Source organism: Dendrobates tinctorius, unplaced genomic scaffold (genome assembly GCF_039654945.1).
Source record: "Dendrobates tinctorius isolate UK_male_01 unplaced genomic scaffold, ASM3965494v1 ptg000200l, whole genome shotgun sequence".
NCBI lineage: Eukaryota > Metazoa > Chordata > Amphibia > Anura > Dendrobatidae > Dendrobates > Dendrobates tinctorius.
Window position 1 is genome coordinate 1021376 of NW_027361867.1, and position 22959 is coordinate 1044334.

Consider the following 22959-nt stretch of genomic DNA (forward strand, 5'->3'; position numbering starts at 1 on the left):
TGCGTCACAAAAAGATTCTTTATTTGAATTTGTAGAACTGTATTTTGTAGTGAAAATTAAAATCTACTCCAGTAATATTTAGAATTATGAATATATTAACCTTCTCTTTTATTTTTCCTTAGAATTTTCATTTCAAAGCAGGACTTAATCGCGAAAAATTCTCTTACAAGGATTTATGCCTTTATTTACACAGGAAGTTATAATAATTGCATGATTTTATATATTTAACACTTAAATAATATTCATATAACTAACAATTTAAAATGTGTTCTGTGTGTATGCCTTTACTGCATGGCATGAATGACAACTACAGAATGTGAAATTTGAACTTTGTTCTAATAATAAGTATACCAGTATACCATGTCCTTGTTCTTTAGAAAAAGAATTTTTAAGGAGTCTCAACTTTTGCATATCAAAGGAATTTTTTTTCCTAGGCCTAAAGTTTCAAGTATAGCTATACAACATATATTTATGTCATGTGTATTTGGGGAATTTACCAAGAAATATTAAGATACTAAATGTAATAGTTTACAATGCGCATTGATAATTAGGATAATTTGGGTTAAAATACACCTTCGTATGTGAAATCTGTGGTGTGAACTTATATGTGACACAGTCTGAGTGACAGATGATGCGTGTATGAGCAGCTGCTTAGGAGTAATGTGATACATTTGATGTATGAGACGCCTCGAGGTTCTGTATGAGGAAAAACTTTGTCTTTAGGAGAAATATGCAGATCAGTTAAATTCTTAGAATATTAAGATATAATGAAATATTATCTACACAGCATATATTTCTAGATTTCTTTAGTAATTATTTCTTGATTTAGTTAATTGTGGATAGGTGCAATCGCACATCAAAATGGTTTAAGAAAATCTACATTTAAATTAATTTTTCCAAAGGATAATTTTATGATATTCAAATTAATTTTAATGGTTACACATCTTCAGACAAATAATGGTATAAGCAAGTATAAATTCACATAATTTATAAATTAATTATTTTTCATTTTGGTTTGATAAATGAATTATTTCATAAAACAATATTTTTTGGTATTAAGGGGGAAATATGTTTTTGATCCTGACTTCATCATCACATTAGATTAATACCTCTTCTTCACACATTTTAATAAAAAAGAAATATTAATAAGGTACAATGGTATAAGTATTGGGTATAATAACATTAAGTATTATAAAGAGTCATTTATTTACACTGAGAAGAGTATTACATGCAAAGTTGCATAATTTGGATATTTTGGTAACAAGTTTATGACAATTATGAAATAATCGAGATCATGGAAATATTAAGAGTATATGTTACTGAGGACATAACTACTCTGCATTTGGTATCAATATAAAGGCCTTATTTTTATTCTTGTTTTTCATTTTCAATTTTATTATTCTATTTTTATTTGAATTCCTAAATTTTTATTTTTTCTGTCAATCAAGAAAAAAACCATCAATATTTAATAAAGTAATGTCTAGTATAGAATATTGCTTCATTAAATATAGCGATGATATGGTTCTATTACAAAGGAAAATGTTTCAGTTCTGAATTCTATGCAACAATTCTTTTATTCATTCATTCATTTATATATTCTTATTTTGGTTCATGGCTATACATTCCTACATATTATTAGTATAATAAATATATTCTATTAATAAAGTTGAATAATAAAGATGAAAACACTGGTTACATAAAACACATTGACACCTATGGGTTGAAAAAGGTAATTACACCTATGACATAAAAATGTTCTAACACATGAAGAATATGGATAATAATGTATCATCACTTATTATTGGTTTATTATTGTTTTTGAAATCCATATATGGTACAAATTCTGATAATAATTATATGGATGTTACTGATTGCTATGGTACGCTGTGATATTATAGGTTAGGAAAATTACCAGGTTTGGTATAGAATAGGGAATGAAGACTTCAAGCAAGAACTGAAATTATGTTAATAAAGACTTTTCATATTTCTAAATTCAATTGATTCTTACCAGTAGCAAGAAGAAAAACACCGCGATCCAGAAGTCCCAGAAGGTAACAAAGCTATGATTTCTGAGTAATAGACTGTGTCAATTACAAGTGCAGTATCCACCACTGACAGTCACAAGTGCAGTATCCACCACCGACAGTCACAAGTGCAGTATCCACCACCGACGGCCACAAGTGCAGTATCCACCACAGACGGTCACGAGTGCAGTATCCACCACTGACAGTCACGAGTGCAGTATCCACCACCGACGGCCACAAGTGCAGCATCCACCACCGACGGCCACGAGTGCAGTATCCACCACAGACGGTCACGAGTGCAGTATCCACCACAGACGGTCACGAGTGCAGTATCCACCACCGACGGCCACGAGTGCAGTATCCACCACCGACGGCCACAAGTGCAGTATCCACCACCGACGGCCACAAGTGCAGTATCCACCACCGACGGCCACAAGTGCAGTATCCACCACCGACGGCCACAAGTGCAGTATCCACCACCGACGGCCACAAGTGCAGTATCCACCACCGACGGCCACAAGTGCAGTATCCACCACCGACGGCCACAAGTGCAGTATCCACCACCGACGGCCACAAGTGCAGTATCCACCACCGACGGCCACAAGTGCAGTATCCACCACCGACGGCCACAAGTGCAGTATCCACCACCGACGGCCACAAGTGCAGTATCCACCACCGACGGCCACAAGTGCAGTATCCACCACCGACGGCCACAAGTGCAGTATCCACCACCGACGGCCACAAGTGCAGTATTCACCACCGACAGTCACAAGTGCAGTATCCACCACCGACAGTCACAAGTGCAGTATCCACCACCGACAGTCACAAGTGCAGTATCCACCACCGACAGCCACAAGTGCAGTATCCACCACCGACAGTCACAAGTGCAGTATCCACCACTGACAGCCACAAGTGCAGTATCCACCACTGACAGTCACAATTAAGTATCTAACCTGACAACTAGAGGACGATAATCCTATGATGCTGAGATGAACGGTGTTATCACGTTCTTACCAAGTTCCACCTGAAAAGCTTCAATGAAGGCTGGTGAACAATAAGGTAATTGTCAGGAAGCTACAACCCTGACATATGTCCTGTGCATTAGGACTGAGCAGTGGCGGATTAAGTGGACTATGGGCCCGGGGCTGTTCATAAAACCTGGGCCCCTGTACCCCCCTTCCCACCTGAGCGCTGCGGTCCCCGTGCGGGAATTGACAGCCGTACGGACCGCAGCACTTGGTTTGCTGCGGGTCCATACGGAAAACCCGCCACCATTCCACCACGTGTGGACACGGCCTAAAAAGACGTTGCACATAAGCTGTAGGCCTATGGCCAATACGCACAAAATCGCCCAACGTGATCCTGGCCATAGGGGATCCACTTTAATGTCCCCACTTTAATTTGAAGTCCCCTTACTTCATCCATTGCAGTCCCCTATCACCCACTCACTTCATCTGCAGTGCCGCTTCATCATTTGCAGCCCCTTATCCCCCCTTCCATTTCATCATGTGCAGTCCCCTTCCCCCCCAACTTCATGTGCAGCCCCACTCCCCCATCATCATGTGCAGCTAATTTTACCCCCACTTCATGTGCAGTCCCCCTTACCCCCACTTCATGTGCAGTGCCCCTTACCCCCAATTCATCATGTGCAGTCCCCCTTACCCCCAATTCATCATGTGCAGTCCCACTTACCCCTTAATTCATCATGTGCAGTTCCCCTTACCCCCAATTCATCATGTGCAGTCCCACTTACCCCTTAATTCATCATGTGCAGTCACACTTACCCCTTAATTCATCATGTGCAGTCCCACTTACCCCTTAATTCATCATGTGCAGTCCCCCTTATCCCCCACTTCATCAAGTGCAGCCCCACTTATCCCCCACTTAATCATGTTCAGCCCCACTCACCCCCCTTCATCATATGCAGCCCCACTCACCCCCCCTTCATCATGTGCAGCCCCACTCACCCCACTTCATCATGTGAAGCCCCCACTCATCCCCCCTTCATCCTGTGAAGCCCCACTCACCCCCTTCATCATGTGAAGCCCCCATTCACCCCCTTCATCCCGTACAACCCCAGTCACCCCCCCTTCATCCTGTACAGCCCCACTCACCCCCTTCATCATGTGAAGCCCCCACTCACCCCCTTCATCATGTACAACCCCACTCACCCCCTTCATCATGTCTAGCCCCACTCAACCCCCTTCATCCTGTGTAGCCCCACTCACCCCCTTCATCACGTACAGCCCCCAGTCACCCCCTTCATCATATACAGCTCCAGTCACCCCCCTTCATCATATACAGCCCCCAGTCACCCCCCTTCATCATATACAGCCCCCAGTCACCCCCCTTCATCATATACAGCCCCCAGTCACCCCCCTTCATCATATACAGCCCCAGTCACCCCCCCTTCATCATATACAGGCCCCAGTCACCCCCCTTCATCAGATACAGCCCCCAGTCACCCCCTTCATCATATACAGCCCCCAGTCACCCCCCTTCATCATATACAGCCCCCAGTCACCCCCCTTCATCATATACAGCCCCCAGTCACCCCCCTTCATCATATACAGCCCCCAGTCACCCCCCTTCATCAGATACAGGCCCCAGTCACCCCCCTTCATCAGATACAGCCCCCAGTCACCCCCCTTCATCAGATACAGCCCCCAGTCACCCCCCTTCATCATATACAGCCCCGTCACCCCCCCTTCATCATATACAGCCCCCAGTCACCCCCCTTCATCATATACAGCCCCCAGTCACCCCCCCTTCATCAGATACAGGCCCCAGTCACCCCCCTTCATATACAGGCCCCAGTCACCCCCCCTTCATCAGATACAGGCCCCAGTCACCCCCCCTTCATTGTGTACAGCCCCCACTCACCCCCTCCCCCATTTAATTCATTTTATAAATAAAAAAGTTCCCCATACTTACCTCACAGCCGGCTCGCTCCCCAGCAGCGCCTCTGCTTTCAGCATCCTCCGGGACATGTCGGGCGTGCACGATGACATCATTGCGCATGCCCGACATCTGACCCGGAAGTGCAGCCGGAGGGAGCCGGAGCTGAGCAGCCGAAGATGACTGCGACGGCCGTGCACAGCTCCCGGACCCGGCCGGCCCCATAGACTGTGACGCGGGCGGCTGTCTGCTGCCGGCGGCGTCACAGCACAGGGCACGGCCGGCCCTGTACAGGTGCTGGGGGAGTGGCCCGGGGGGGGCATTTGCCTCTCTGCCACCCGGCCCAGCCCGCCCCTGCTCCCTGGGCCCCCAAAAAACCTTGGGCCCGGGGCGACCGCCCCATCCGCCCCTATTAAGATCCGCCACTGGGACTGAGGACTGGTTATGGTGCTATGTTTAGCAAGGAAGAGTCATTTTAACCCTTGCTTTGCTGACCAAAGACATCACAGCTGTTCAAAGACCAGTACCGATGGAGGATTCCAGAATATCCAAGGCGAGCCAATGTAAGCCCAGGTTTTTAAAGGTGACACTGCACAGATATTAAAGCTGCATTTCATCTATAGACTTTGTTATCAACATTTGAATTTATGGACTTTGACTTGACACAACACGATTTCTACAACATCTATATGCTATCGAAAAACTGTGTTTTTTAAAAGAACCAAGAAGACATCAAAATGAAGACCGGATGACATCAGATGATGATGACTGAACCTGAGATGCTTCAATTTAGGTTTAGGGAAGTATAATTATACATATTTTATATGAATATTGTTCACGGCTTACCATAACATGAATTCACATCAATTATGTCATCGAGTACGTATAACAATAATCTGATATTATTATTATTGATATTAAACTATTTTATCAAAGAAGAAGAAAAGAAGAAAGAAGATCTCATTATATTTTGAGGGTTCCAATTAATGTCTGTCTCCCTCAAAAGGGGGAATTGTTAAATATTAATAATCCGTTAATTTCTTATTACACTCAGTTCTGTGCTGAACAGTGCCTTCCGCTGACACTGCATGTGTTATTTTAGCATGTTTAGCTCATGTTAAATGTCAACTCCACTACATATTTAAGTTTAGCTCATGTTAAAGACAACTCCATATGTGGAGATCACATGCTTTGAAAGATGTATATTTAAGGTGGGGGTTTACTCTAGAGGTCGCTGTTGCTCCCTCCCCATCATGAGACACAGACGCGAAGATGTCATCTCTGCACGGACATAGCATTGAATGGACAGACAGCTGAGATGCAACTTTACTACGTAAGAAGCCTAAGAGAGACAGACGCCATTTGCCATGTGAGATCCCAGAGAAAGAATACATGCTATGAACTAATGGACAATCTTTCACCTATTTTTATGTTTTTCTGTAATAATCTTCTTTGATGGAAGAATTCACATAAACCACTACATTTTCATCTGGTAACTAGTCCTAAGTATTTTACAAGAATACGCATTTTTTACAGGCAGAGAGTTCCAGAGTATGGGGGAAGCACGGGAGAAGTCTTGTATGCGGTTGTGGGAAGAAGAGATAAGGGGGGAGTAGAGAAGGAGATCTTGAGATGATGGAAGGTTGCATGCGGGTAGGTACCTAGAGACCATGTCACAGATGTATGGAGGAGACAGGTTGTGGATGGCTTTGTATGTCATGGGTAGGGTTTTGAATTGGAGCCTCTGGGCAATAGGAAGCCAGTGAAGGGCCTGGCATAGGGGGGGGCTGGGGAATAGCGGGGAGACAGGTGGATTAGTCGGGCAGCAGAGTGTAGGATGGACTGGAGCGGAGCCAGAGTGCTAGAGGGGAGCCAGAGAGTAGGAGGTTGCAGTAGTCGACGTGGGAGATGATAAGAGCATGCAGCCCAGCACAGCCTCCAGGTGATATATACATTTGCCTGAATTTTTATATCTACACATGGTTTACACAAATTATATTTTCTTGTCGTAACTCTATACTATTTACCATTAGAAGCTGTGTATTTTTGTAATTGTATGTATACTGTACATGATTAATTACTTTTGTCTCTGTAAAAACAATCCCCTCTCTGACATCGGGCGTAAATGTACTTCCTCCATTTGATGTGGGCTCCGGGGGTGAGCCCACATCTTTTCCGGCACATGTCAGCTGTTTTGAACATCTGCCATTTGCCCCTAACAGCCTCTGACAGCGGCACTTCCAGCAAGATTTCCGGAAATCCCACCATCGGTGACCTCGTCACCGATGGGCTGGCATGACAACCAGAGGTCTCCAGCAGACCTCTATGCTTGGCACTGCCGGAATGCTATGAGCGCCGCCCGCTAGCCAAAACCACATGGACCAGGCATTGTCCTGCTGAACTCCCGCTCTCCTTTTAACATGTTCAAAACGCTACTCAGACAACACAGGGTGAGGATAAAAGTGTGGCAATGCTTTATTGAACTACAAAACAGGCAGATAACACAAAGAACAGTCCCAGCACAGTACCCAAGATGGTGGACATTACAGAGTCTCACCCTCCACTAACCCGCCGGGATAATAGCAGCTGTGACTTCAGACCTTCCAGGGTCACTACCCCACCTGTGGCACGCACACAGAGAGGAGGTAACAACAAGTGTAGGAAGATGACAGTCCATACAAGGCCAGTTGATCCAAGGATCACAACCTGGCTTCATCTTCCAGGGTCGACTACTCCACCTGTGGCCCGCACACAGAGAGGATGTAACAATAAGTGTAGGAAGATGACAGTCCATTGAGTCCATACAAGGTACAAGGCCAGTTGATCCAAAGACCACAATCTGGCTTCTCCGAACGTATCCATGGTTCAGTGATGGTCAATGAAGCAGATCTGTATTCTTCCAACCAAGGCTGAAAACCCCTAGGTTGTTTCCTATAGAATGATAGGTCCATGTCCCTTGTGAAAATATGGCTGCTGTCCTGTCTCTTGTCCTTTGGATGTATAGATGTCTTGGCAGAATCTCTCTGGCTGTTTCTCTCTCTCAGTCTCTTTATACAGAGGCATGTAACCTATTTTTAGACTTAACAAGTGTCCCTCATTCAGTGTTTACATAAAGGGTAAGAATGGAGATGAGATTATTGCATTACTTGATTATTTAAACTATTTGCATAGTTTTTCCCTCTCTGCTTTAGAAGTCAGCAAACTGGCTCCATAACACAATGCATAATTAGCATATCAGCAAACATCACTAGTGATCAAGGATAAGCGCACAATAAAAGTCAATATTACCGGCTTACACAAGCAAAAGTCTGTTTTCTTGACCAACCAGAAATCAGCACTTAAATTTAAAGCCAACATACAGATAACATTCTATTATTTTTCGTTTGCTAAAAATAGTCATCTGGTTAATTAAGATACAATGCTGTATGTCTTCACAATGCCAAAAGTAGAAAAAAATGTTTTTAAAAATACTAAAATATAAAAGTTCAAATCACCCCCCTTTCGCCCCTTTCAAAATAAAACAATAAAAAATCAAACATACACATATTTGTTATAGCCGGATTCAGAATCGCCCGATCTATCAATATAAAAAAGAATTAACCCGATCGCTAAATGGCGTAACGAGAAAAAATGTCAAAACCCCAGAATTACTTTTCTTGGTCACCGCAACATTAAAATTCAGTAAAGGACGACCAAAAGATCGTATCTGCACCAAAATGGCATCCATTAAAAAAGTCAGCTTGACATGAAAAATAAGCCTTCACCCAACTTGAAATCATGAAAAATGGAGAAGCGACGGATATCGGAAAATGGCGCAATTCTTTTATACTTTACCTAATAAAGAGGAGTTATTTTTACTGATACAGTGGGTATGGAAAGTATTCAGACCGCTTTAAATTTTTCACTCTTTGTTTCATTGCAGCCATTTGGTAAATTCAAATTCATACTATCTATTCCTGACACTGGAGGGGCTTATAACCTTCCGAAGTATATAGTTTGAGGTCTGGGATCTGCCAATATGTGGCTAGTTTTCTGACTGTTCTGAATAACATGATACATGATTATAGTTTTTTTTTTCGCTTAGTCTCACTTGAATATAGGTCAATATTAAATAGTCTCTTGATGAGTCGCCTTTGGTGAGGACGATGAAACCCGCAGAAATGAGAGGCTTGGAGAGTGAGTGTGTAAACCTCACCTCACCCTATATACTGAGATGTGGGGTATATGTTTTTTCTATTAGTCACCTTCTGACTAATCTTCAGGGGGTGAATTATGGGTATAGCTTTATATTTGGAATTAATAAAGTTTAGTTTTATCCTTTTGTCAGCAAACATGAGGAATGACAAGAGACAACCCATTTAAGAACATTTAATTTTGGTTAAAACTATTCCAACATTATGAATATAAAAAAAGGCTTCTCCCCTATGTGACATCTCTGATGTTTATTAACAGTTGATTTCCAAGTAAAATATTTCCTACATTAAGAAAATGAAAATGGCTTCTCCTCTGTGTGACTGCTCTGATGGCGATCAAGAAGCGCTTCCTGGTTAAAAAATTTCCCACATTAACAGGAAAAAGGCTTCTCCTGTATGTGGGTTCTCTGGTGCTTAACACAATTTGATTTCCTTGTAAAACATTTCCCACATTCTGAACATGAAAAAGGCTTTTCCCCTGTGTGAGTTCTATGGTGATTAACCAAATCTGATTTCTGGTTAAAACATTTCCCACATTCTAAACATGAAAAAGGCTTCTCTCCTGTGTGAGTTCTCTGGTGTTTAACACAATCTGATTTACTGTTAAAACATTTCCCACATTCTAAACATGAAAAAGGCTTCTCTCCTGTGTGAGTTCTCTGGTGCTTAACACAAGCTGATTTACTGATAAAACATTTCCCACATTCTGAACATGAAACAGGCTTCTCCCCTGTGTGAGTTTTATGGTGTTCATCAAGATTCCTTTTAAGTTTAAAACATTTCCCACATTCTGAACATGAAAAAGGCTTCTCTCCTGTGTGGATTCTATGGTGCTTAGCACAAGCTGATTTACTGATAAAACATTTCCCACATTCTGAACATGAAAAAGGCTTCTCTCCTGTGTGGATTCTATGGTGCTTAGCACAGGCTGATTTACTGCTAAAACATTTCCCACATTCTGAACATGAAACAGGCTTCATCCCTGTGTGAGTTCTATGGTGTTCATCAAGATTCCTTTTAAGGTTAAAACATTTCCCACATTCTGAACATGAAAAAGGCTTCTCCCCTGTGTGAGTTCTCTGGTGCTTAACACAAACTGATTTATTGATAAAACATTTCCCACATTCTGAACATGAAAAAGGCTTCTCTCCTGTGTGAGTTCTCTGGTGCATAACACAATCTGATTTAGTGTTAAAACATTTCCCACATTCTAAACATGAAAAAGGCTTCTCTCCTGTGTGAGTTCTCTGGTGCGTAACACATTCTGATTTAGTGTTAAAACATTTCCCACATTCTGAACAGGAAAAAGGCTTCTCCCCTGTGTGAGTTCTTTGGTGGGTAACAAAATGTGATTTATGTGCAAAACATTTCCCACATTCAGAACAGGAAAAAGGCTTCTCCCCTGTGTGAGTTCTTTGGTGGGTAACAAAATGTGATTTATGTGCAAAACATTTCCCACATTCTAAACATGAAAAAGGCTTCTCTCCTGTGTGGATTCTCTGGTGCTTAACACAAACTGATTTATTGATAAAACATTTCCCACATTCTGAACATGAAACAGGCTTCTCCCCTGTGTGAGTTCTATGGTGTTCATTAAGATTCCCTTTATGATTAAAACATTTCCCACATTCTGAACATGAAAAAGGCTTCTCCCCTGTGTGAATTCTCTGGTGAGTAACAAAATCTGATTTCCGTGTAAAATATTTACCACATTCTGAACATGAAAATGACTTCTTTGCTTTAGGAGCAGTTTGTTTTTTAATGCCTCTTTTGTGACTTTGATTTTCCTTAGTAGTCAGTAAAGAATCAGAAGATGGGACATGTTTCATAGGTTCAGATGACAGATCTTTGCTGTGAACGGATGATGATGTGTCTGGAGTAACGGCATTCATTTCAGGTGTATCTTGTAGGATATCAAGATCATCAGATTTAAAAATTGAAGATGTCAGCTGTCCCTCTGATCTCCTGGTACAGTCATCTAACATAATAAACAATTTTTTTAAATAAAATATCCTTGAGGTTTATATTTTTCAACACTTCTACTTAAAAAATGGCAAGCTATGTAAAAAACTTTATTTACCAAGACAATGACAGTTCACAGTCTAATTGAAAACCTTGTTGGATGAGCCAGTAGTGTGCGGTGTTCAACTGTTTGTTCATTCTGCCTCCCAAATGTATATATATAATTGCCTTAAATTGTCTGTCATCCACTTCCATCTGGATGTCCCCGAATCCCACAATCCACTGCGCCGCACCGGAAGTACGCCGACCGCTATTTTGGTACACCCAAGTGATGCCGCTCAGATCCAGGACGCAGCTGCGATCCCGAATACCCCTGGGATCCCAGCTGCCGCTTATATCCAGGCTGCCACTGTGATCCCTACCGGCGCTGGGATCCCGACCGCTACTCGGATCCCGGCCACCGCTCGGATCCCGGCCATCACTGCGATCATGAGGCTGTTAAAGGGGTGTAACGAGGGGGTATAAAGAGAGGGGTGTAATAAAGGGGGTATAATGAGAGGGTGTAATGAGGGGGGAGTAATGAGAGGGATGCCACCGCCAGACCCCCGCCAGGACCCACTGTCTGACTACATGCGCCGGATCCCACCGCTGCCTCCCCACCCACCTCCATGCAGTCACAGTCACCAGGAAAGACTGCGACTTGAGGCCTGTGCTGGAGATTGGGTGCGGCCACCCTCTGGAAGCGCCGCACACCATCTCCAGCACAGATCGCAAAACAAAGTCTTTCCTGCCAGTTGTGACTGCATGGAAGTGGGTGGGCCGCCACCCCCAGCACCACAAAGCTGCCCCCATCGTGATGTTACTGCCCTCCCGATGCGATAGCATCGGGCACACATCTAGTATCAAATATAAAGAAACCAATCAATGTTATGTAGGCGAAAATAACACCAATTCTCATCTCACAAAAAACAAGTCCTCACTCAGGTCCATCATCTGTCAATGGAAAAACAGAGGTTCCCGCACTATTAGTGGCTCAAAGGCTGCTGAAAAGCAACAAGGTTTCCATAAACCAATCCAGCAAAATCCGCTCTCACTTCTGAGTCTTGCAGTGTGCGCAAACAACATATAGGCTGCGTGCACACGTTGCAGATTTTGCCGCGGATTTTTCCGCACAAAATCCACAGTTCTTGGGAGAAAACTCAGTTGCGTCTTTGATGCCTTTTTGCTGCGGTTTTTCAGGCGGATTTGTATGCGTTTTTGTAAGCTAAATAAAGATATCTTATTTAACAAAAAAAAAAGATTTGTGATGTCATTTCTGTCCAACCTCCTCATTTACATTTGTCCAACCCACACTCCATAACACACAGATACATAGATAATAGATAGAAGGATAAATAGATAGAAGGATAAATAAATAGAGAAATAGATAGATAGCTATAGGATAGATAGATAGATAGATAGATAGAAGGATAGATAGATAGAGAGATAGATAGAAGGATAGATAGATAATAGATAGATAGATAGAAGGATAGATAGATAGATAGAGAGATAGATAGAAGGGTAGATAGATAGATAATAGATAGATGGTGGCTTTTGTCCTCAACAGGATAAAATTTAGACTTAGCAGGTACGTTCAGGTGAAAACATTCATCTGTTTCTTCAGTATTTTCTGTGTTGGTTGGAGGGTTGGATTTATTTTCCTTAATAAAGAAATGTCTTTTAAGGTTTAATTTCCTTATGAAAATTTGTAAATCTAAAAATAAATTAAAATCCTTAGGTTTGTTGGAGAGACAGAAGGACAATCCTCTAGATAGGAGGGATTCCTCACTTTCAGAGAGTTTGTAGTCAGAAAGATTACAAATATTAGAAGTTAATTCATTAGCGATGGAGGGGTTAAGGTGGTATTTTTCCTCTTTTTCTCCCTCCCCTAGTTCCTCTGTAGTGCTTTTTATTTTTACGGTTTTGGGTACAAAAAATTGGTTCAGTTGGGAGTTTTTTTATTGCCCGGGGTAAAAGAGGAACCGTCCCGGATTTAGAGGCATCTGAATGATCCACTACAATAGTGTCATTGGTGGGGCTGGTGGAGTGGAGGTATCAGGGTCGTCAGGACCTAATGAGATAGTGGTTAGTGAAGGTACCAACATGCTTGGAGTGGTATCATGAATGGATAACTCAAGAAGTGAAAGAGGGAGAGAACTGGACAGATCCGAATTAGAGTTGGCTCCTTTGGTCCCAGATTTATTATTACCTCTCAGTGTCTTCGGGGCAGCAGTGGTTTTATCTTTAAATTAGATTAATTTGTAATTTAATCTTTTCTAGATGTTTCCTGGCTTCGGATAGTGTTTGAGAATGATTTGGTACAATATTTGTGGTATGTCCTGATGAAGGGGTCACCTGAACCCCCCAAACACGTAGAAGAAACCACGTTAACACCTCTACAATTTCTGGAATTCTTCTTGCGGCAGCGCGGGGATGATCCTTCCTTCCAATCTAAGTGTATAAGCACTGACAGTGTAGCAGGCATAGCCCGATGGGACTTGTAGTACACACAGCCCCGCAGACCGCCCAATGACCCCCGCACAGCCCCGACATATGCCTAATGACCCCCGCACAGCCCGGCAGACCGCCCAATGACCCCCGCACAGCCACGGCGTATGCCTAATGACCCACGCACAGCCCAGCAGACCGCCCGATGACCCCCGCACAGCCCCGGCATATGCCTAATGACCCCCGCACAGCCCGGCATATGCCTAATGACCCCCGCACAGCCCCGGCATATGCCTAATGACCCCCGCACAGCCCAGCAGACCGCCTGATGACCCCCGCACAGCCCGGCAGACCGCCCAATGACCCCCGCACAGCCCCGGCATATGCCTAATGACCCCTGCACAGCCCAGCAGACCGCCCAATGACCCCCGCACAGCCCCGACATATGCCTAATGACCCCCACACAGCCCGGCATATGCCTAATGACCCCCGCACAGCCCCGCAGACCGCCCAATGACCCCCGCACAGCCCCGGCATATGCCTAATGACCCCCGCACAGCCCGGCAGACCGCCCAATGACCCCCGCACAGCCCCGGCATATGCCTAATGACCCCTGCACAGCCCGGCAGACCGCCCAATGACCCCCGCACAGCCCCGACATATGCCTAATGACCCCCGCACAGCCCGGCAGACCGCGCAATGACCCCCACACAGCCACGGCGTATACCTAATGACCCACGCACAGCCCAGCAGACCGCCCGATGACCCCCGCACAGCCCCGACATATGCCTAATGACCCCCGCACAGCCCCGGCATGTGCCTAATGACCCCCGCACAGCCCCGCAGACCGCCCAATGACCCCCGCACAGCCCCGACATATGCCTAATGACCCCCGCACAGCCCCGGCATATGCCTAATGACCCACGCACAGCCCAGCAGACCGCCCGATGACCCCCGCACAGCCCCGACATATGCCTAATGACCCCCGCACAGCCCTGACATATGCCTAATGACCTTCGCACAGCCCGGCAGACCGCCTGATGACCCCCGCACACACAGGCCCATACACGCACACAGTCACCGCCCACACACATACACAAGCAGACAGTCTCCGCCGACACGCCGCCCCCACTCTTCCCCCCCCTCCCGATCTGCAGCGTTTCATCCACAGCAAAAACGCAGATATTTTTTAGATCTGCGGTTTTGCTCTGGATATGCCCGACTTAATGCAAGTCAATGGGTGCAGAAACGCTGCAGATCCGCACAAAGAATTGACATGAACCCGCAGCGTTTCCACGCAGATTTTTCTGCAGCATGTGCACAGCGTTTTTCAATTTACATTCACTTTCATGGTACTGTACAACGCAGCTAACCTTATATAAGTCAGTTCAGATATGGTGTACCAAGATGGCGTCTGTGTCTTCAGACAACACCTTGGAAGGAATCCTTGGAATGCAGAAGCTGAGATACTGGATACCATATATGGAAGTGAAGCTGAAATGGACCTATCATAGACTGACACTGGCTACTCAGAAGATGGTGTGACACCCATTTCCCGTCTCTTTGTCTTGAGAATAAACTTCAGTTGTGTGCAAGCCTTTGCTGAGAAAGGAGTAGACATCTAACTCTGTGTTCGGTGTGACTCTTTAAGCGCGCACTCGGCCTATATTGGGTTAGGTACAAGTAATCATATAGATCTCTCTTTAAGGGATCACCCTCACACTAATACCAGGGGGTAGGAGGATCCTCCAGGTTTTAAGTTCTATAGAAAAGGGCTTTCACTGCCCAAAGTCATTTGAACAGTTTTGGGTGGAGGAGAATGTTGTGGTCTAGAGGCAAAATGGTGATCATGGTAATACGGCCGGACTACACCACCGATAAAGCAGCCACAGCCGGTGACTGAGAGGAATCTGTGACTTCTCTGCATACAGTGGTTACTACTCACCTGGGCAGTCATATGTGGGAATCTTCTCTTTACACCACTCATCACCTCTCACATATGTCTCTGTAGTATTAATATGGGTCAGATCTTCACCCTGAAACAAATATTGTAAAAGTCACCGACAGATGGAGAAGTCCCATCTATGATCAGCTCTAATCCTGCCATCTCCACCGTTCTCATTACACAAGTATAAAACATATAATACTGGTGGATAAAACAAGACTGAGCACAAGACCTTCACAGCCGTCTACACATCATAGGGGAGATCTCCTGACACCTTCTCTCCATCTACCTGATGATCCTGAGGAGCACTGGGATCTTCTTGGTTACAGTCCTGTGGAAGAAGAGGACGGGGACATCTCTCTGGTGTTGTCCTCTTACTGGATAGATCTGGAGGAAACACATACAGGGACTGAATTCATTCTCTACATACAGATAATTATAGGCCGTGTGTATTTAGTCCTGTCTATTACCTGGTGATGTGAGGGGCTGGGGAACCTCCATTATGACGTCCTTGTACAGATCTCTGTGTCCTTCTAAATACTCCCACTCCTCCATGGAGAAATAGACAGCGACATCCTGACACCTTATAGGAACCTGACACATACAATGATACCGTCATCCCCCGATCCCTTCATAGTGTTACTGTATAATGTCCCAGCATTCCCAGCAGTGTCACCTCTCCAGTCAGCAGCTCAATCATCTTGTAGGTGAGTTCTAGGATCTTCTGGTCATTGATGTCCTCATGGATCAGGGGGTGAGGTGGAGGCCCCGTGATTGAGTTCAGGGGTCTTCCACATCCCTCAGACACAGGGTCCTGACAGTGATCACTAGAGGTCTTCTTCACCACTGTGTAATCCTGGTTATGGAGAGACACATTAATAAATCTCACTACAGACATTTCCAGAGTCCTCACCTCTCCAGTTCTGTCCATCTGTTATTCCCACAGATAAGAATGATGTAATGTGACGTCATCAGAATCTCTCACCTCTCCAGTGAGACGGAAGAGGATCTCTAGGGTGAGGTGTAACATCCTCTCCGCCATCTTGTCTCTGTCCATATCCATCCTTGATGGGTAAATCAGGAAAGTTCTCTTTTGTAGAAGATCTTCACTGAGAGGATCCGATATTGTAGAGACCTGAATGAGAAGAAGATGATCTGATGTAACATCATAAGAATCCTGTGTAATAATACAATGACAGCAGCAATCTGCAGAGTCGGGAGATATGACTTTGCCAAACATATACACATACACACATATATACAGAATATATCTATATATATAATTTCACCATCAAAGAAAGTAAGGACTGAAGCACTCACCGATCCATATTGAAAGTCCGTAGTTTACTTGTAGCAAAAGTTTAAAACTTCATGGCCGGGAGGCTGAAGAAAGGAGTGAGTAAACTCTGATGACGGCCTATCAGCGCTTCCACGGGTCAGCTATATATAACATATATATATATATATATCTATTTATATAATCGTCTAACTCTGTCTGTCTGTAACGGAAATCCCGTGTCGCTGATTGGTCGTGGCCGGCAGGCCGCAACCAATCAGCGACAGGCGCAGTGCGCAGGCGCAGTACGGAATTTGAAGGACACACGCCACCGCTACCGTCGGGAGATCAGCGGCGCTAGGAGTCGGGAGACTCCTCTGGACCGTGGGTACCATAAACCTGTAAAAATAGAATTAAAGCAAAAAATAGTGATATACTCACCCTCCGACGGCCCCCGGAGCTCTCCCGCCTCTAACCACGCAGCCGGCATCTTCCGTTCCCAGTAATGCTTTGCGAGAAAGACCGCTGATGACGTCGCAATCTCGCAAGCATCGCGCTCTCGAGAGTGACGTCATCTCCGGTAATTCGCGCTAAGCATAACTGGGAACGGAAGATGCCGGGAGCGTGGAGAGGAAAGAAAGAGTCCGGGGACCGTCGGAAGGTGAGAATAACCTTTTTTTAATTTTTTTTTATTCTTTTTTACATGCTATCTTTTACTATTGATGCTGCATAGGCATCATCAATAGTAAAAATCCACACTTGCGGACAAAAAAGAATATTACTCCTTCTTATCCAAAATGAAGCGAACCACAATTATATTAAAAACATGTAACTTTATTAAACAAAACAGAGATAATTGTCTGCTGTTTTTTTCCCCTTTTGGGGTAGGTTATCAGGAAACAATGAATATGTAGCCAATTTTAAATGTCTTTATTTTGTTTAATAAAGTTACATGTTTGTAATATAATTGTGGTTCGCTTCATTTTGGATAAGAAGGAGTAATATTCTTTTTTACCCACAAGTGTGGATTCATGTGTTGAAGTGCCTATTTAAATACTTGCAAAAAATTGTGGTTTCAATCAATAGTAAAAAGTTGATCACAATTGTCAAAAACACTATGCTTCACAAGTGTGACCAACCTGTCAATCACATTCCAAGCGATGCTTCAAATCGTTTGGTATGCGCTTGAATTCCGCGCGTGAAAAATGCATGTTTTCTGTGGCAAAACGCATGCGAATTTGGCCATATTCTAGAATACCCGATGCGTTAGAATTGGGCCACCATCTAGTATATACATATATTCGTCTAATTCTGTCTGTAACGGAAATCCCGCGTCGCTGATTGGTCGCGCCCGGGGACGACACTGAAGGTGGAGGAAGATGGCGCCGCAGCAGTCCTCCACAGGAACTTCACCAACGATGTGCCCTGCCTTAACTTGAGCAGAGGAGGGCGAAAAACCCCCGGTCGGCAAAGATCAAGCCTAAGGCAGGATGCAGATACTGTTCAGAAGGAAATCTCCACACCGGCCGAACATCGGGTAGCGGTGACGTCACCACAAAGGAAGAAGATGGCGCGTGCAGCAGGCAGAGAGGGAACCTTCACCAGCGGTGTGCCCAGGGAAAACAAGGTCAGATGAGGGTCCAGCCCCCCAGGTCTGCAAGGGGCAATCCCAAAGTCGATTCCAGAAGCCTTTCCAAAGCAATTTTCTACACCGCCCGAACATTCATTGCATTATTCTTAAATCTTCATAAATAAACTACATACATATTCTAGAATACCCGATGCGTTAGAATCGGGCCACCATCTAGTATAGTATAATTATATATATATATATATATATATATATACATACATTATAGCAGAGTCATATCTCCCGACTCCGGAGATTGCATGCTGTCGTTGTAGGCCCAGACCAGATAGTATGGAGATGAATGAGGGAGACCAAAGTTAAAAAATAGACTTTCCTTCACTTAACAAGAACTTGATGAGAAGTATATACATCAGATGGCAGGCACAACACTTTTGCTGATTTAATAGCAGAATATAGCCGATCATGCACAGCACAAAAGCCGGTGTTTCCCAAGCTGTGTGAAGGTGCGGTAAACACCGGTGTAGCGCTTCTGATTGGCGGTAAAATCATCCCCGCCGGTCACAGAGCCGTGGTTCCCACGTTGTCAGAACACAGCATAACCGCTCAGCTGTGATTGGAGGTAAAAAGTTTACCTCCGGTCACTGGTGTCAGCTCTAATCCTGCCATCTCTACCGTTCTCATCACACAAGTATAAAACATATAATACTGGTGGATAAAACAAGACTGAGCACAAGACCTTCACAGCCGTCTACACATCATAGGGGAGATCTCCTGACACCTTCTCTCCATCTACCTGATGATCCTGAGGAACACTGGGATCTTCTTGGTTACAGTTCTGTGGAAGAAGAGGACGGGGACATCTCTCTGGTGTTGTCCTCTTACTGGATAGATCTGGAGGAAACACATACAGGGACTGAATTCATTCTCTACATATATTATATGCGGTGTGTATTTAGTCCTGTCTATTACCTGGAGATGTGAGGGGCTGGGGAACCTCCATTATGACGTCCTTGTATAGATCTCTGTGTCCTTCTATATACTCCCACTCCTCCATGGAGAAATAGACAGCGACATCGTGACACCTTATAGGAACCTGACACATACAATGATACCGTCATCACCCGATCCCTTCATAGTGTTACTGTATAATGTCAGTCTGTCATTCCAAGGATGTCGTTCTAAGGATAACATCTGAAATATGCCTGAAAATGACTCCCTTGCTCTAGATGCTTCATTATTATTATTACTATGCTTCACTATTACTATCACTCTGACAATTGATCTGCTTCATCCACAGGTATGTGTTCTGGCTGCAATAACATCATCACCCATCTTTCCTGAACCACAATCACCCCTGTATCTGTCTGCTATCAATGGTATGTATCCCGGCTGCAATACCATCATCACCCCTGTATCTGTCTGATATCAATGGTATGTATCCCGGCTGCAATACCATCATCATCCATCTTTCCTGAACCCCAATCACCCCTGTATCTGTCTGCTATCACTGGTATGTGTTCAGGCTGCAATACCATCATCACCCAGCTTTCCTGAACCCCAATCACCCCTGTATCTGTCTGCTATCACTGGTATGTGTTCTGGCTGCAATACTATCTCCCTTTGCATTTCCTCTTGTGACTTTAATTAATCGTCTCCTGTGTCTGCATCCAGTCTCCCTACTGCTCCTCCCTTTCTGATCACACCTGGGCCCTTTCATGTGCTGTTAAGTTAGTATAAATTCAGACTAAGAGGTCTGTCTGACCTCGGTCTGTCATTGCAAGGATGTTTTCTAAGGATAACATCTGAAATGAGCCTGAAGTGACCAGAAGGTATGACTAACTGCTGCATTTAGATGTACTAAATTTCTTTTGCCTTTTATATTACTCTCACCATGCTGACATACGCACTAACAGTTTTGGCTCCACTACTCCTCACTCTCCTTCGCTATCCGCAAACCCCATCACCCGCTAACCAAATAATAATCTCTCCTTCCCTCTTGCCTCCCCACCTGACCTCCTCTGCTGACCTGCTCCTTGACCTCAGAGCTCTCCTAATAAAATACAAAACAAGCCACCCACCCTCCTTCTCCCACATGCTCTCCCTCTCTCTGCTTCTCCTCACTGCTGACGATATATCTCTCAACCCTGGACCCCCACAGCCCATACCTCCCATTATTACCCCCTTCTATCGTTCCCAAATCAACACAAACACCAGAAATCTTTCCCACCTCAAATCCATGCCCTTGACACCCACCACCCTGCTCCCACTCTTTGGATCACTCTGGAATGCCAGCTCCATCTGCAATAAACTCCATGTGATTCACGACCTCTTTACCTCTCGTAATTTTTCCTTCCTTGGCCTCACCGAAACATGGCTGACACCCTCCGACACTGCCTCCCCTGCTGTGCTAGGTTACGGCGGCCTCCACTTCACCTACACTCCTCGCCCTGGCAACAGACATGACGGGGGAGTGGGCCTTCTCCTTTCTTCCAATTGCAGCTTCAACCCAATCCAACCTCTACCCTCCCTTATCCTCCCCTCTTTTGAAGTCCACTCTGTCCGCATCTACTCTCCCTCCAACCTCCAAGTGGCCGTCCTATACCGACCTCCAGGTCCGACCACTGCCTTCATTGACCAATTCTCCACCTGGTTCCTTCACTTTCTCTCTGCTGACATTCCCACCATCATCATGGGTGACTTCAACATCCCCATTGACAACCACCATTCAGCAGCCTCCAAACTCCTGTCCCTTACATCATCCTTTGGACTTACTCTGTGGTCCTCCTCAGCCACCCACACAGACGGACATACATTAGACCTGGTTTTCACCCGCCTCTGCTGTCTTTCTAACTTCACCACCTCCCCTCTATCTGACCACCATCTACGCACTTTCTCATCCCTGTCCTCCTCACCTGTCACCCATGTCCAGCAGCATGCGCACCCCCACAGAAACCTCACACATCTAGACACTCACAAACTCTCTTACTCTATTCTACCACTGTCCTCCATATCTTCACTCCACGACACAGACACTTCCACTAGTTTCTACAATGCCACTCTTGCATCAGCCATCGACTCGGTCGCCCCTGTCATGCATAACAGAGTGCGACGAATCAATAGACAACCCTGACACAATAACACCACTAAAAAGCGTCGGCAAGCATTCAGAATTGCAGAACGGCGCTGGAAGAAAACGCATTCGCAAGACGACTTCACTGCACTCAAACAAGCAACACTTGCATTCAAATCTGCCCTCACCTCTGCTAAACAGGCCTACTTTACATCCCTTGTATCTTCCTTATCCCACAACCCCAAACAGTTGTTCAGTACTTTTAACTCCCTCCTCCACCCACCACTGCCCCCTCCAACCTCCCTCATCTCTGCCGAGGACTTTGCGCACACTTCAAAAACAAGATGGCCCAAACATGGCATGTCTTTATTGCTCAACCACCACAACCCCTTTACACACCAGACCAAAGCCCAAACCCCATAACCTCCCTATATAACATCACTGAAGGGGAGCTTGCTCATCTCTCCAAATCACACCTCACCACTTGTGCACTTGATCCTATGCCATCTCACCTCCTCCACAACCTCGCCACCACTCTTATTCCATCCCTAAACCACCTCTTCAACCTATCATTTACTTCTGGTACCTTCCCTTCTGCTTTCAAACATGCCACAATCACGCCTATCCTTAAAAAGCCGACCCTCGACCCAATAGCCACATCTAGCTATCGCCCAATATCGCTGCTCCCATTCGCTTCTAAACTCCTGGAGCAGCATGTCCACGCTCACCTTTCCTCCCACCTCTCATCTAACTTGCTCTTTGACAATCTACAATCTGGCTTCCGCCCCCATCATTCCACTGAGACAGCCCTGACCAGAATTACCAATTACCTACTTACAGCCAAATCTATGGGACAACACTCTATACTCCTCCTTCTAGACCTGTCCTCTGCTTTCAACACAGTTGACCACTGCCTCCTACTACACATCCTCTCCTCCTTCGGCATCAAAGATCTCGCCCTATCCTGGATTTCCTCATACCTTTCCAACCGCACATTCAGCGTCTCCCACTCCCACACTACCTCCTCATCCCACCCTCTCTCTGTTGGAGTTCCCCAAGGCTCTGTTCTAGGACCCCTACTCTTCCCAATCTATACACTTGGCCTGGGGCAACATGGAGTCCCATGGATTCCAGTACCACCTTTATGCCGATGATACTCAGATCTACCTCTCTGGCCCAGACGTCACCTCTCTGCTCTCCAGAATCCCAGAGTGTCTATCAGCCATATCCTCCTTCTTCTCCTCTCGCTTCCTCAAACTCAATGTGGACAAATCTGAACTCATCATCTTTCCCCCATCTCACAGATCTTCCTTACCCGACATTTCTATAACAATTGACATCACGCTTTCCCCCCTACCCAAGGTCCACTGCCTGGGAGTAACCCTTGACTCTGCCCTGTCCTTCAAACCGCACATCCAAGCTCTCTCCACCTCCTGCCGCCTCCAGCTCAAAAATATTTCCAGAATCTGTCCCTTCCTCAACTCTCAATCTACTAAACTACTTGTGCATGCCC

General features: G+C 45.0%; 1 protein-coding gene across 1 annotated transcript in view; it reads right to left on the minus strand.

Moving 5' to 3' along the window:
* Positions 1-7373: 7373 nt before the first annotated feature.
* Positions 7374-22959, minus strand: part of LOC141056810 (uncharacterized) — a 61637-nt gene continuing 46051 nt past the window's right edge. Inside the window, exons 8-11 of the mRNA XM_073553290.1 lie at positions 19346-19469; positions 19170-19267; positions 15510-15600; positions 7374-11093 (exon numbers count right to left, since the gene is read on the minus strand). Coding sequence (XP_073409391.1) covers positions 9487-11093; positions 15510-15600; positions 19170-19267; positions 19346-19469 — 1920 coding nt within the window. The 3' untranslated portion in view covers positions 7374-9486. The remainder of the gene's footprint in view (positions 11094-15509; positions 15601-19169; positions 19268-19345; positions 19470-22959) is intronic.